This window comes from Liolophura sinensis, chromosome 6 (genome assembly GCF_032854445.1).
Source record: "Liolophura sinensis isolate JHLJ2023 chromosome 6, CUHK_Ljap_v2, whole genome shotgun sequence".
Lineage (NCBI taxonomy): Eukaryota > Metazoa > Mollusca > Polyplacophora > Chitonida > Chitonidae > Liolophura > Liolophura sinensis.
In genome coordinates this window covers 47050748-47067088 of record NC_088300.1, presented here as the reverse complement: position 1 = coordinate 47067088, position 16341 = coordinate 47050748, and the positions used below count along the sequence as shown (strand labels likewise).

General features: G+C 36.2%; 1 protein-coding gene across 3 annotated transcripts in view; it reads left to right on the top strand.

The window, feature by feature from the left end:
• The window catches only part of LOC135467898 (kinase non-catalytic C-lobe domain-containing protein 1-like), a 75950-nt gene that overhangs the window by 27843 nt on the left and 31766 nt on the right, over positions 1-16341 (top strand). For all 3 annotated transcript variants that reach the window (XM_064745818.1, XM_064745819.1, XM_064745817.1), the window contains 2 exons: positions 4960-5018; positions 7948-8203. In XM_064745818.1, coding sequence (XP_064601888.1) covers positions 4960-5018; positions 7948-8203 — 315 coding nt within the window. The remainder of the gene's footprint in view (positions 1-4959; positions 5019-7947; positions 8204-16341) is intronic.

The following is a 16341-nucleotide window of genomic DNA, read 5'->3' as shown; positions in this document are numbered from 1 at the left end:
CAAACCATTAAGCCATGACCTATGTATCTAAACTGTACAGGTACAGAGAAAAGACTTGTCATGTTTTTGTTTGTCAGAGGATTGAATATACCGCTATACATGTGCATGTTTATGTATATCACATTAGCAGAGAAAAATAATGTCCATGTACTGAACATGAAATTACATGTACAGGTAGTATTGTAAATTTCTCAGGCATTAGATAAACATGTATCATTTGCATGACTTAGAATGATAGGAGTCAAAACCCGCATGAAGAAGGTGGGAAAAGGTCAAGAAAATGTGACATAAATGTATTTAGTGAATAACATTCACCTTTGTCTTCCCTTCCTCATCACTAAACAAGAAGCGTGTCATTTGTATTAAAGAATTCACACCTGTGCCTCTGTAATGAGTACACTTACATGTATTTTCATATGTTGTATGTGTGAAGACACTAGGTGAATGCTACTCTTGGATTACTTCAGTGGTAAACACCTTGTCGTGTTCGGTAATATTGAACACTGTTACTAGTCAGTGGTAAGAGCATTTTGTCTGACAGGGAAATAATCTGTTTCATCCATTTGTTTAACAGGAATATATATTGCTAGGGCCAAAATTAAAATATTATACGTTTGATGTTACGCAACCAGCTGTTTAAAAAGGCCTGACCAAAATTCTTTTTTCGTGTTTTTACAGATGCCAATTTTTTAAATTTTTTTATGTTATATGTTACTTTTTCATAACATATATCTTTTGTTTTTTTTTGAAATGTCACTCTGTTTACTGCTGACGGGAGCTTTTTTTGAGATATAAAATTTCTTAACAGTTCTTTTTTTTTCTTAACAGCCCTGCTGTTAAGTTTTGCTGTTAACAGAACATGGACACAGGCCTATACCTCCAAAAACAAGTTCCTCAAGCTATAGCTGAGGTTTTATTTGTAGCCCATTTACGTAGATCCCGTAGTTTATTTTTTGTGAATTGAATTAAATTAATTCAGTCCTGATCTGGTATAATCACAGTGACAAATTGGGACGTTACATCATGATATCTGCATGATCAAAACGGAAGATTTTTGTTTTAAACCTACATTATCAAAGAATCCCCAACAGAACCCCTTATATGTTGGCATCCACAATTTGTTACTCTCATTTCAAACGTATCAGAGTCCCGCACATCAGCCTCATCTGTCGGCAAGGAAAATATCGTTTGGGAGATCCAAAAATTTTAAAAAGATTATTCAGGTATGTAGATACCTTTTCTCCTCTTCAAAACTCCATGCTAGAGAGCAGGTAGCTTTGAATATGGTGGTATAATTTCCTGAACTGTCATTGATGCAGAGAAGATCACATTCAAGGACAAAGCTTATATGTGCCATCCTTTAATCTTCATGTAACACAACATGATTTTGGCTCTCCTCCTCCTCCTCATGTGTAAATGTTTTGGACAATGTAAATTTGGTCAAAGCTGGTGATCTGAGCTGATGTGGCTCACTTTGGTGCTTACACTCTTCATACTTTTAGACAAGCATGTACGTTTAATGATGTATTGAGGACAGAATAAATGTTTGATCCTTCACATGAAGCAAGAATTTCTGATGTCGCACAGTTTAATTAAAATTAGGAAAGTGGAAACAGATTTCTCAGTATAGATTTTTTTTCACTTCGTTGTAAGGTTCCGCTTCATTCCATCAAAAATATCAGCTGGACAGGATTTCTGTGATATTTTCACGTGCTCACCCCCCTCAATACAGAACCTGAAAATGCTGGCACAAACTGTTGACTTCATTTACGCCCTAGTACTCATACAAAATGTTTAACAAATGTTTACTTGTTAGTTTCATTGTATCTAAGATCTATGAATTTTTATTTTGAGAATTGCCAAATATGAGGTGACGTAGTTTGGTACACCGTTCTGATTAATGTTGAGGAAGTTTGTGATCAATCATTTGAACAGTATTCCTCTATTGTTCTTCCCTTCTGCACCCCCCCCCCCCCAAAAAAAAAAAAACAAAACAAAACAAAACAAATAGAACTCCTACTTACCCACCTTTGTTATAAAGGGCTGGTAACATCAAACAAACAATATCTAAATATGAAGCATTTCAGGGGAGATAACTCCAGACAGCAGTATATGTGGCTGAAGGGCGACCACTCTGAAGTTGTTCACAGCCGTGCCTTCAAGCATGATTGAACAAATGTTGCCTTTCTGTTCTCGATGTGAAGCCTCCCATTATATGAAACACTCTACTGTTTGAACGTGTCAAGTTGTCCACAAATTTTCAATGTTCAGTGTTAATAGCCTTCTATGAATGTAGGCATACATTGTTATTTTCTCTAGGAATATAAAGCAGCCAACCAGAATGCTTTTAAGTCATCATGCCTTTTTGGTGCTGTCTGGTGAAGTGTGGCATGTATACCCAGATACACTTTTGTCCTTTTGGAAATATTTCATGTTAAGATGACTGGTGAACATAAATTTACAGTATTTATTACTACGGGTGTTTTGGCTCATGTTCCTTTGAATCAGTGTGTATATCACCAGTCTTACTACAATGAAACCTTTCAAAGCACTGATTTGTTGATGAAAATGCTATGTTTTAAAAAGAGGAAATATCCCCACCCTCCTTCACAATCCTACTAGGTATCTCTGTAAACATGCACATCTGATGCATATTAATTTTACCAGAAAGTCTACATATATATCTATATATATCTATATAGACTTCATTTACTTTTCATGTCGGGGAAAATTCCGTGGGTTGCTAGCATGTATATTATGATTTATCTTTTACTTATTTGTGTGGATGAGTGGGTCCTAACAGACACGTCCAATACCTTCTCTTCTAAACTGACTGTATCGTGATGTATTGTATCTCAGTATCAGGCCATCAAAGATGAGGGACAAGATTTGACTTAAGGTCACTCAGAAATCAACATACACAACATGTTTTTTCTCCTGCATTTGTTTGTATCAGATAACAACTTAATGAAATCAGGAAGATGTCTTGATATTCTTGTCAGTGGGGTCTCCCTTACTTGTGTACTGTTCACAAGTAAAGATGGAGAATTATACTCATCAGTACAAACAGTTTACTGGCTGTAAGCTAATTGATTTGTGCAATGGCTCAAGGGCATCTCTGTGGATGTAAAAAACAGGAATAAAAAAAAATTGATACATCTCTATCTGTTTATGAATCTAGAGGAAACTACTATCATAGCACAGGTGGACTTGGTCCTTGAAGATAGATCTGTTCAGCGTGTTATGTGTCAGAGCCGGCGGGTTTCAGTAAGAAATCTGTAGGCTCCTGGATGTAATGTTAACACCAGTCATCTTAATCTCAGATTGATGTATAAAAAAAACTGATTTGCAAGCTGAAATCCATTTCATGTAGGCTGGACTACAGGCTTACATCAGGGTGTATGTCAGATACCTGCTAGGTGTGGTGCTTTAGTCCAACCACAAATGCTGTTTTAAAAGTAAGTGAAATCTTTATAATGATGCAGAAGTCCAAGAGATGTGTGTAACGCCTATATTTGCATACATGGTACTTTATGCCTCATGAAGAATTTGCCTCAGGTTTTCCTCATGCAGTTACAGGTCACTGCAGTGGTGGGGTTATAGTTGAGATCACAAACGCTAAACATGAATGTTATTAACAGGGTCAAAGGTAGATAAAGGCATTTCTTTAGCTGCTGTATACTTGCTCCATTAACTGCTTAAGAGTTCAAGTTGGTGACTGCCTGACATCAATTAATTGGTAGGATGATTGATTTTAATCTGGGGTAGACTGGAAAGAAGCCAGTGAATTGTTACGACATTGTTGTATGTAATTAATACATGCATAAGGTGAACTAATATGCCTTTAATGGCTGCATGCCTAAAAAAAAAACATATGTAGGGAAGAAATGTTATTTGTGGTGTTTTCAAAATCTTAAATGTTAAAATATTTTGTGGACGTAATGATACATGGTTATCATGTATACATTCACAGGTAAATGTGTATCATCATGTTCAAGTGCAGTTTTCCTGCCCATTTGTACCATATTTCACCCCTGTTAATGAAAACATACAGCTGTATTTGTGTCTGTGTTAACACATATCCACGCACATGTGTTATGTTCGTCCATATGACAGAAAAATTGTAAAGTACGACGTTAAACCCCAAGCACTCTTTCACTCACTCACACGTGTTATGTATAATGGAGTAGCTGTTATTAGCTTAATATAAGGTGACATTTGTCAGTCTAAGACCAGAAATGTACCGTCCTAATGTGACTTTGTTGGACTATGGCCAATATGTATAAAGAATATAATGTCAACTTTTGGCAAAGAGACATGAAGTCATGAAGTCAATACATTTTGTTTGTATCCACATATGTATTACCAGTACTTGAAACCCAGTTTTAACATTTGCATCTATAGCTTTTTGACATGTCAGATCAAGGTAGTGCAAGCTAAGTTGTGCCATGTTGGAAGCCAGTTTTAATTAGTGAGGTTGTCCACTTGTTGTGGGGTAGGAACTTTGAAGTCCTAAAATTATTCGGGTAAATTTCTTACAATTCATGCATAAGCCATAATTCTTAAAAGTGGTTTTAGCATGCTTTAGTAAAGTTTTCCACACTGTGTGCACGTATAGAAATTGGACAAGGAAGTGCATCCATTTTGTTTGATATGCAGTGTTTACCTACATCCTTACAACAAATCAACTGTGTAATCATGGAAATCATGTTATAAACAACAAATCCACTTTCAGGGATATCCATATTTGAATAACAAGGTGACCTTGTGAAATTTTGGCAACCAGCTGAACAAAGGCAGTGAGTTAATTGAAGCCAACTGATATTTTAAGATGATTTCTTTTCTTTAGCAACCTTCACTAGACATTCTTTACTTGATATCACATGCAGATAAATTTCATAACAGTGTCTTATGAATACCTAGTATATCATTTAATAATCTTCATTTCCTTTTTTGCAGATCCAGAACCTCTATTCTTACCTCCAGAGACAGAAGATGGATCTGATAAGGATATGGCTGTAAGTGTAATATTCATCAGCTCAGAAACTGTATTGGGTTGGGTGGTTGAAGATTCCCTTTAAGACTCCCTAGAGCTTGCCTTTATGATAAAACATGTAGTTCTTGAAAAGAGAAATTCTGTCTAACTGAGAAACTGGAACTGCTGTTTTGCTGTACAGTAAATAACTTTGACCTCAGTGGTCGCAGTTCTCAGTGATGCATCTGACATCTGAGTATTACTCAGCTCATGTGCCAGAAATCTGCCTGAAATGGTGGATGTCCAGTTGTTTTCCATGACTTTCTTCAGTGTTACCAACATTTTAGCATTTGTATGGGCATGGCTTCAAGGATTTTTGGTTCTCAGTTATTACCTGTGGTTCAGCATTTGTGGAGCTGACAACATCATGACATCATGGGCGTATTTGCCTATCCAGACTTGATCACCCATTGTTTGCAGTATAATTGGAATAGATTGTTTATAATTAAAATCTCTCCTGACTCAAATGCTGGTTGATGAACTTTTGATAGTTCAAATCTATCTACTGGACTGAGCAAAGCACTGTTCTATACACTGGTGTGTGGCTAAACATGTTCCAAGTGTTTCCATGCTCATGATTGCTCAGATGGCTCAGTGCTGGGCTTGCGATATGAAGATCCAAGTTCAAATCCCAGTGGGGCCAAACAGATTCCAAGAAGCATGGTGCTCTGGACCTGCATTTGAACATGGGTATGCCTTGGAAGAGGATGTGATTGAGGATGAGAGAAGCTTGATATGTTCTAAAGTTTTCCTAGATGAGTGAGTTTTTAGAGGCAAATAAATGTCAGAAAATTTTACTTTCATTGCTGAAACTTTTTCAGGATGACATCCTACAACCACAGAGCAACACAATTCCCCCAATAAGGGTAAATGTGCAACTTAGTTGTGATCAAAATTTTAGATCATTTACAATAAACAAAATTGCTTTCTTCTGGTATTTGCCGTGCATAATACCATGGAATTGCAGTTTAGCACAGATGGTACAGTGCTGGACTTTAAAGTTGATCTTCAAATCATGATGTGATCTGAAAGCCTTTGCACTGCACAGTGCCAAAAGGCTCAAAATTATTATAGGCATACTACAAATTACATTGTACCATTTTGGCTGGGGATAAAGTTTAACAATTAAGGTGATGTTTGTTTTTTTGTGTGTGTTTTTTTTGTGTGTGTGCTGAACTGTGAAGGATATCTTCAGCTAGCTTCCAGGTTCAAGCAGCCTCTGCTCTGTCAGACTGGCTGATGAGCTACCTGGTATTCAGGAGGACAACCTGTAACTCAAATACCAGCTAGATCTTTCTCGTTAGCCGTGGGTTTACCTGGATTTACCTAGCGATTTAGTGTGCAAGTCCCTCTGCATACAGCAACCAGCCTGGCAATGTGACAATTAGCTTTAGATGTGCATGCACACTTCCTTTTCATTGTCAGATAATGCAATGAGGTTGCTATGCTGCTATACATCTGCCTGAATTCTCACTTATCCACAAACATGCTAATCTTTTCTCATAGTTTCAAGGGGTAATACAATCCGGGTTTTAGTATTTACAATTTTCTGAAATTGTCCAAGACGATCCACAGATTTTTATATTTTAGGTTGAAAATTTAAGTGTGTGCAATGACATGTGCATGTCCATATTTCATTTACTATCACACACATGTATGAAAATGACTGAAAATGTGGGATAGGTATTTAGAGTATGAAGATATGCATACATTCTTCCTGGATATCTTCAAACATTGTGTCTGTTATTATTTTTTTGTATATATTTTTTTTTTTTTGATACTTCCTTTGTCCATTGTTTTTTTTTTGTAAATTTTCCTGTAATGAAAATGATTAAATCAGGAAAAACAACATTCCATAGTGTTACATGTATGTGGTATTGTTCTATATCTGGAAACTCTACCTACATTTGACCTGGATTATTTGTGTGTCCTTCATTGAAACGTTCAGCCAAATCTCAGTTGCACTATGTTTGTTTGTGTGAAGATGAAACTGGGTACAAATCCTGATTTCTCACTTTTTCCATATATCTAAGAAGAAAAAATTAGAGAGAGCCATTCAGTAAGTTCTTAGATCGGTGTTTAGATGTCATGTTCAGCAGTAGTTCATTTAAACCTTGGCGGTGCATATATTAACCAGTAATGAAGACACACACCTTCCCCAGGACTATTTTTGCCTGAGGCTTTACATCCCTGGGGTAGAATATTGATTCCTGTTGTTGAGTTGTTTCAGACAAATTCATACAGTTCCATGATATAACAATAACAAATAAAATGTAAAATAAGGAAAGAAATGTGGAAGGGATACGCATCCTATTGAAATATACTAATGGATTCCAACATTCTTCTGTATGCAGTTTGATTTTGCTATTTTTTTTTTATTGGCAAACTTGAACAAAGTAGTAAAAAGGAAATATTCTCGCATATATTCAAATTTAAATAAAATACATGTTCTATATTAAATTCTTCAAAGTGTGATGAAAATGATCCAAACCTTATGCACGTAGTCATTGAATAATGATACAGATCTGCTTCCATTCATGCATGGATATCCGAAAAACATCAATAGTATTATCTATAGATCTATAGATAATAGCATGAGACTGAATGGTACCAGCACATCATAGAGCTAGTTATCCTAGTGGGTGATGGGGTGGGAGAATGGAGCACCTGTTTATCAGGTCACCCAGGGACACCTCTGCTGAGTTTACCTTTTTGTTAAGAAGTCTTGGTAGGATAAACATGAGGGACAGGCAGTTGTTTGGCAGGCTGTGTCAGTGGTGTGTGTGGACTAGCCAGTGATTCTATAGGGACTAGGTAAACCTGTTTTTGTCTTGTTAACCTGGTATTTGTGAGCTAGGACAGCAGTTTTAGGGCATGTTCCCCTCATTCTTCACCCCTCTCTCACTCCACAGTCTCACCTCTACTCCCTGGGGATGACCATGCTGTACGCGGCCGAGTACAATGTTCAGCTTGGCTCTGTGCGGGAACGAGAGAGGATGAGCGCCAACCTCAGCCGATTGGTGGGTAAGATGACGTCGGACAACCCGCGGGATCGACCATCTGCCAACACAGTGTTGACAGACTGTGACAGAATGCTGGGCGAGGAGTCATCCCAGGAAATCTGTGCTGATGTCGCTGCCATTTGCAGGATGAAGTCCTCCCAGGAAGGTTGGTATACAGAAACTACATGTACCTTTTTTGAACTTGCCAAGATTTCTTGGAGTTTTAATGTGAACAGTCGGATTACAAAGTTTTACAAAGTGATCACTGCAATGACAAGCTTCACAATATTGTTTTTTGAAAATTCAAAAGGGTGTTGTCTATTCTTGAACAGAAGTTTTTTCAAACTGTTAAATTGCATGTGCTCCTGGCTTTCTATACTTTTTGCACAGATGTATTAATGCTGTAGTAACAAGAGAAAAATATATCTGCAAAAATTCCACTCCATAATATTTATTATGAATAAGTGATATCAGATATTTCTTAACTGTTTCTTGTACTGAGATGTCTAGAGGTGTTGATAGAGACGTTCTGTGTTTGTGTCATAACGTACATTAGTACATTGTTTCTAAAAAGCGTAGTTAAGCCGTTCCAGCCAGGAATCTATAACGTGTATTACAGTTAAGAAAGTCATTTTGTGACCAAAGCTAACAATGATATTAATGACAGGAACCAGACATTCCTGTGTTGTTGATACACGTGGGTGTAAGTGCATACAGTCTGACAGTTTGTATGATGTGGTACCTATAGTGTGTCTATTTATATGGGTTTTTCATATATAATGTATGTAAAAGTAGTGCTAATTGTTTACCTGTAAGTTTTCTTGATCAGATTACTCTTTGGTTTGTGGGTGGAATGGGCAGGCCCCCTTTGGCACTTTGAACAAATGGGAGTTAAGGTTATTCTTTGTATCCTTAAAAAAAGTGTATGGCTGAATGGTTAGTAGTTAAACCATAGCCCTAAATATTGTGTCGCAGGGTTGTTGCAGGGCTGTTGCAGGGCTGTTTATTGGCATTTACATGGCATTATGTAGATGTGTGTAAGTCAGTAACCATCTGCTGTTTATGTGGTATAATTTAGACATGTGTAAGCCACTGACCCAGTATTATTTGTCTGGTATAATGTAGACATGTGTAAGCCACTGACCCAGTACTGTTTATCTGGTATAATGTAGACATGTGCAACTCAGTGCTTAAGGGCTGTTTATCTGATATAATGTAGACATGTGCAAGTCAGAGCTTCAGGGCTGTTTATGTGGTATAATGTAGATAGGTGTAAGTCAGTGCTCCAGTGCTGTTTATCTGGTATCATGTAGATATGTGTAAGTCAGTGCACCAGTACTGTTTATATGGTATAATGTAGATATAGGTAAGTCATTGCTCCATTGCGGTTTAGCTTTCGTACACTAAATCATCACTAAATTTGACCAGTTAAGTATAACCTAAGATCAAATTTTAAATTATAATTCAAATTCTCTAGACTTTAGAGACTAAAATATATTGTGCTGTATTGTAACGTCACAAAAATTCTTAAATTTCTGATCAGGTGAGAGAGCATTTCTTTAATATGTTAAAACATTCTGTGTATCTGTGATCGAAGCTGTTGAGGATTTAGGGCAGTTGAGAGTTGATGCAAGTGTGCTCCAGACTTCTGATGACACCTGTTAAAGCATGCATGAAAAGTTGATTTATTTTATCAAGTGGAATTTATTGACTGTCACTTTCTTTTTTTTTGCTTTACATTTTTGCATGACCATTATGACCTGTAAAGTATTCGCCATTGTGACTGGCACATAGAAGATACTGATCTCATTAGAATTGTGAACAGACAGGTATTATTAAGCTTGAACTATAGTAGGAGGGGATGAAGTGAGCTAAGGTTATAGGCTAACAAGTGCCTTATTACCTATTCAGTTTGTCAACAACTTTGATAGCATAATAATAGCCTGCCATAATGCTTTGCATGCAGTGTTTGAGGCACACCGACACACAGTGAGTACATTATATAGTAACGTTATGCATGTAGATAAAACAGGTAGCTCGTATATTAGTATCTTTGAGACATGTTTACACATGGTAGGGGTTTTATCGGAGTTGATACTACATGCACATGTAATTCATAGATCCACAGACATCTTGTCAGGTAAATTCCACTCTACTGTATAAATTGCATGTTTCCTGCGATACCACACTTGCATTATTTTTAGTGCAGTAATCTGATGACTATATTTCTATGTTACAATGCAGAAATAGCCAGGTTTTCACTCCAGCAAGACTGACCAGTCCAGAATTCAACATTTTAGTTTTGTAGAACTATAAAACAGAAATCTTAAATTGGTAAAATTTTATTTTTGGATTTTACACCTAAAAAGTATGTTATGGGCTTTTAATAGCTTGTTTAGGTATGAGAGTACTTGTGGACAATTACAAACTGGCCTGTGAACTGTGTCTTACCTCACAGTCTCCTTGATCTAATTTACATGAAGAAACATATTTGAACAGTTCCAGCTGGATCAGACTAAATTGGAGCAGATTGTAACTGTAGTGTGACATAAGCTCATGAAATTCAGTATTCTATGTAATACACGGATAACTACAGGTAGACTGTATGTTTGGTGTAATAAAATATACAGGTATATGTAGCCTACACTGACAATTCAGCATGATCTTGGAAATCTCAGGTGTTTTACACATGAACAGTATGTGTGCTTCTGTAAAGGAGAAGGAAACATAAAAATGATGCCAAAATCAGATGAAAGAGCGTCAAACTTATTCACATGTGTGGTCTTTAATATTTTTTTGGATTTATTTTTTCAGGTGAATAGGGTATTTGAAAATGTTTTTATAGGGGGAGCTTAATTGGGGACCACCTTTTGGTTTATATCGTGGTTCTAAATAAGGATGTGATGAATGTGTAATAAATTTGTCTCAGTTATGATAATATTTGTGAATATATTAAAAATATAAACATGATGAAAATCCAGGCTGAACACATTTGTTAGCTGAAAAGACCAAGTTCTAATCCAAGCATATTTATTAAACATGTGTTACATGCTCACTTATAACATTATTACTCGGACTCAGTGTACATGTACCAAGAGGTGGTCCTAAATACCCACCCCTTTCAAGACCATATTTAAGACTAACTTTTCAGACTCTTTTATCTGAACTTTATGTGATTGTTATGTTTTCTCCACCTGTAAAGCTGAACAGAATGCTAATTAAAAGTTACTAAAAAGGCATGTCAACTTGTAAGTACAGGTGTCTTTATTGGGAACATTACGCAGGATACATTGTTATAAAGACATGGAGGTTGTGTGTACATGTACCTGTAGGCGCTATATTCATTGAATAAAATGCTGTAAAATTTCATCTTGACAGACATTCCATATAAACTTGCATTAATAAAAGTCAAGCTCAAATCACTAATTGACGTAAAATTTCTAACATGAAACAACAGTTTTATTTCTTTATTTATTTATTTGCCTGGTGTTTTACACTGTACTCAAGAATATCTCACCTATATGACGGCGGCCAGCATTATGATGGGAGGAAACTGGACAGAGCCTGGGGAAACCCACGACCATCCGCAGGTTGCTTCCTACGTACCGCCAGACAGAAATTACAGTGTAGGAGGGAAAATTTTAGGTCAAGCATTAGAAGAATGTTCAGAACAATTACAGCATATGCTGCATTAACTGGAAGTACATTTGTATATGGTATGTTTCATGTCGTCCTCACATTCATTGTGTGCAAAGTTTTCTATTAAATTAAACAGTGATGCTATCGCTTATAGTAGCACTATTTGTTACTGTCAGCTGACAATAGTGTTGTAGGAAAACTAGTAACAAAACCAATAGCATCACCTAAAACAGAACTTCCATCATTAGTTTCACCTGTGACTGGTTTGGCTTTGCTTTGAGCTTTGTTTAGGTATTTGACAACCAACACATGTAAATCGGTATGGTCTACTGTCAGTCTGTTATATATACATATATATATATATATGTATATAAATTGTTTATTTTTTATCTGTAGTGAAAACTTGTTTATCATATATATGTTAATTGAAATGGATCACTCTAATAGATTTGTTTAATTTTGGATACACATGGATAACTGTAAGTTCTTACAGTACATCTGGTGTATTACAGTTAATATGTACATACATCTATAATTGTGGTGGTGAATAAAATCTTTAAAACTCATAGATCTATTTGAAGTATGCTAATGTATGGGCCTACAGTGATTTTGATGGTACATGTACGTAGCTAAAAGCTCTTCCACACTTTGCTAGCTGTACTTCCATGCTGCACTGGGAGGCAAAATCGCTGTCAAGGAAGTTATTCAGTGAAAGGTCTTTCATTGAGCGATTTACGGAGTAGGGTGCTCTGAATGTTGACATAGTCGGGTCATTGGTATTGAAATTCACACAAAGTACTATACCTTTGTGCATGCACCGAGTTTCGTTAAGGAGGTGCCTTTACTGCTCGGTATACTCATAGTGGCCCGCATTTCAGGTGTTGGGTCCATGAATGGATGTCTAAACTTTTATTTAGGACACTTTCAGTAGTTTTTTGTATGTACAGGTAAGTATATATTTATAGCACATGTGGGAAGAATGATCCCAAATATGAGCACCTGTGTTTCAGAGCTGTATTATACTAGTATTACTGTCGTCACAGACCACAGATGTGCATAACCTAATGTACTCACTAAATCACAGATCTACATGTATATGTTATTCTATAACATGCTTGTAGAGAGCTATGGGAGGACATGGGTGGGGGGATTATTGGGGGGGGGGGGGGGGAGGCAGACTGTATTTTGATAGCTAAACGTAATACAGTCTACTTGTCTGTTCAAAATGGAAGTCTGTGGACCATGGTATAGTTATCCAAAATATTATCAGTTTTGATGACTATATTTCACCTAAAGCTAATTGGCATGTAAAAGCGGATCTTTAAGAAGCACACAAAGGACTTACATTGATACTTTTAATGCCATCACTTACGATTTTATGATAAGAAATCTAATTCCACAAAAGCCCTAAATTGGCCCTATAAAGTGGATGAATCAATCAGAATTAAGCAAAGTGGGTCACATGAAGAATGTTGAAAAACTTACACTAATTTCTATTCATATGATCATGTTTAATAGTACGGAAACCATTTTTTCTTTCTTTTTTTTTTTTTTTTTGCATTTTATGTCTATGTCTTTTTGTTTTCACTTGAAAACAGGATATATCTTTTAAATTAGGAAAACTCGCTTCAGGTCTTCAATGAAGATTTGCTTCTAAATGCCCTACGACATATCTAAATATAAGTATGCATGAATTAACATGTGATTACTATACAACAATAATCCTATTGCATTTGGAGTATGTTGATATCCTGTAATGCAATCAGTCTGTAGGCCGCTATTTCCATGCTGTTTCCTTGAGTGTCAGGTAGTGATTGAGTTCAGCATTCCTTATCCATCATTTAAGGATCAACCTGTGCTGTGAGATGAAGAAGATTGTCACCTGTACTGGATCTGACACCTGACATTTACCGGTCTGTTGCCATCCTTGTCTACATACACATCTACAGTGTAAAAGATGACCTACCTGTACAGGAACATGCTATTTTTACCTGTTGCATATATGCTGCATGCTTATTGCACAAGTTATGATGATTATACATCATATAATTGTTTTCTCAACTCTAACAGTTTACGTGAGTTAAATATGCCAGAATACTTGCTTGTTCTTTTATATTTTAGTTTGGAGATCTTATACTGTTGGTGGTGTGTGAAAGCCTTAGTGATTGTTTGAAAGGCTCTCAGGAGATTGATGTTGCACTAATTAAACCGCATTAAACACATTGTGATTATCGTGTTAAAACATCGAAGGGGCCAACACAGTGCAGTGACCCAGGAGCCTCTCACCCATGCAGTTGTTGGAATTTCCTCTCCGGCCATACGTGTGAAGGTCAGCCAGCAACTTGTGAATGGTCATGGGCTTAGCCCGGTTTCCTCTCACCATAATGCTGCTGCTGTCACCATAAGTGAAATGCTCTTGAATACGGCATAAAACACCAATCAAATAAATAAATAAAACGGCAAAAAAGAAATATGTACTAGTACATGTACTAAACATCCAGATTATTGTTCTTTTCTGTTAAATGTTTGATTTCTCGGTTGTTGAGTTTATTATACATATGCATTACTATATGGACTTCATTTCCCTATACCCTCGACCATGTACTGCACAATGCCAGATATTTATTTTATTTTATTTTTGTCAGAAAAACGCTTTATTATTATTATTTTCTTGTCTGCTAAGCTTATTTAAATTGAGCATTTGTACATATATTTATACGCACATAAGATACATTTGGATTGCTATATGTACCCTGGAACTAATATAACTGTGTTACATTTATAGTCCCAGATGTACCTTATTTCCTTACACTCCAAAACGGCTCTGTTTAGGTCAAACTCATAGCCTAATTCCTTTATATTAATTTTTTTTTTAATTTGACATCTATATCCCTGGGAAGAAAGTATTTCATAAGATTAATAATCATAATCTTTTTCGAATGATTCTGTCCATTGTTGTACATGTATGTATTGGCTCATTTTACACTTGTATCAGGTTACCCCACGAAGATGCACATAAATGTAAAACCTATTCCAAAATATATTTAGGATATACATGTACATCATGTATTTGCAGTTCAAACAAAACGAGATTTTATGCCCAGAAAATATCTGTTTCAATGTGCAATTTGGGTTAATGGTATTAAAGTGAAAGGTGCACCTTTCCTTGTACAGTGTTTTTATATCAGCTGTAGATCAGAATAAGAAAGATCAAGGTAGGTCATCAATAACAGAGATCAGCTATTTATGACTTTACACTTGTGATCTGGTGTGTTTATATATGTTATATACTTAGTGCTACATTTAATAGTGTAAATCACCCGTAGACGATGAAACATCATGATTCACGGTTGTAAATTCTGAAATAACGCTGATAATTGGTACATAATAGGGCTGAACTCTTCAGAAACGAAAGGGTTTTACATCTTAATGAGGCAGGTTTATCAATTGGGATTCACATTCAAGGCTCAGAGTTTGATGGTCTGGATTTGTTGCCAGTCAGGTTCATGTGTTGTATTATAACACATTACATTACATGGGAACAATTCACTATTTCAGCAAAGTACATGTATATGAACATTACATGACAACAATTCACATTTAGATCCGATTAGCATTTTACATTGTATCGCAACAATTCAAAATAACAGCAGATTACATTACATGGCAACAGTTCACAATAACAGTAGATTGCATTACATGGCAACAATTCACAATAACAGCAGATTGCATTACATGGCAACAATTCACGATAACAGCAGATTGCATTACATGGCAACAATTCACAATAACAGCAGATTGCATTACATGGCAACAGTTCAGAATCACAGCCAATTACAATTCATGGCAACAATTCACAATCACAGTTGATTACAATACGTGGCAACAATTCACAATCACAGCCGATTACAATACATGGCAACAATAAACCATAAGCTCTATCTGATATGATAGTTAATACTGTACACATATAGTAGATACTACATCTACATGCGGCGGTCTGTGGACTAGGCGTGCATATTAAGTCTACCTGAAACTATACATGTATATCTGGCTAGGTTGATTTACACATGAAATTACCTTTTTCTACAAGACCTGTATTTTGTTCATGGCTGAAATATTTGACTTGCAGATTTGAAGTTATATATGTTTTATTTATGTGGCAAATAGCTACATGATGTAGACATGCTTGCATACATTATAAACAGAGGATGTTTGAGTGAGGTGACTTAAACTCATGCACAGGATTGGTAGCACCGGCTGACGCGAGTTCTAGTTTTGCCACCTCTACAAGGAGGATATTTGAACTTTTAATATGCAGTTTACTATCATTTCTATCATTTAACGGAAATGTGAGATCGTATGAAATGTCACTATAAGCTTTACAGGAAATTGTCCGGTTATGGAAATAATTATTATTAAAAATGTTAATGCGTGTTCTATCTGTCATATTATGAAATCACGTTGTATGCGTATATATGTGATACCTATGTCTCGAGTTATGCACATTCAACTATGTGAGGTTCACCACATTGTAAATATGGCGGCTGATTCCGTCAAGATACAAGTGCAAAAAATCTTAGTTCCCCGCTGAATCCTGATGTCCATCTGCCAGTGGTCAGTTAAATCTGCTCAGTGTGGTCAGTCTGCGGCGAGATTTGACCA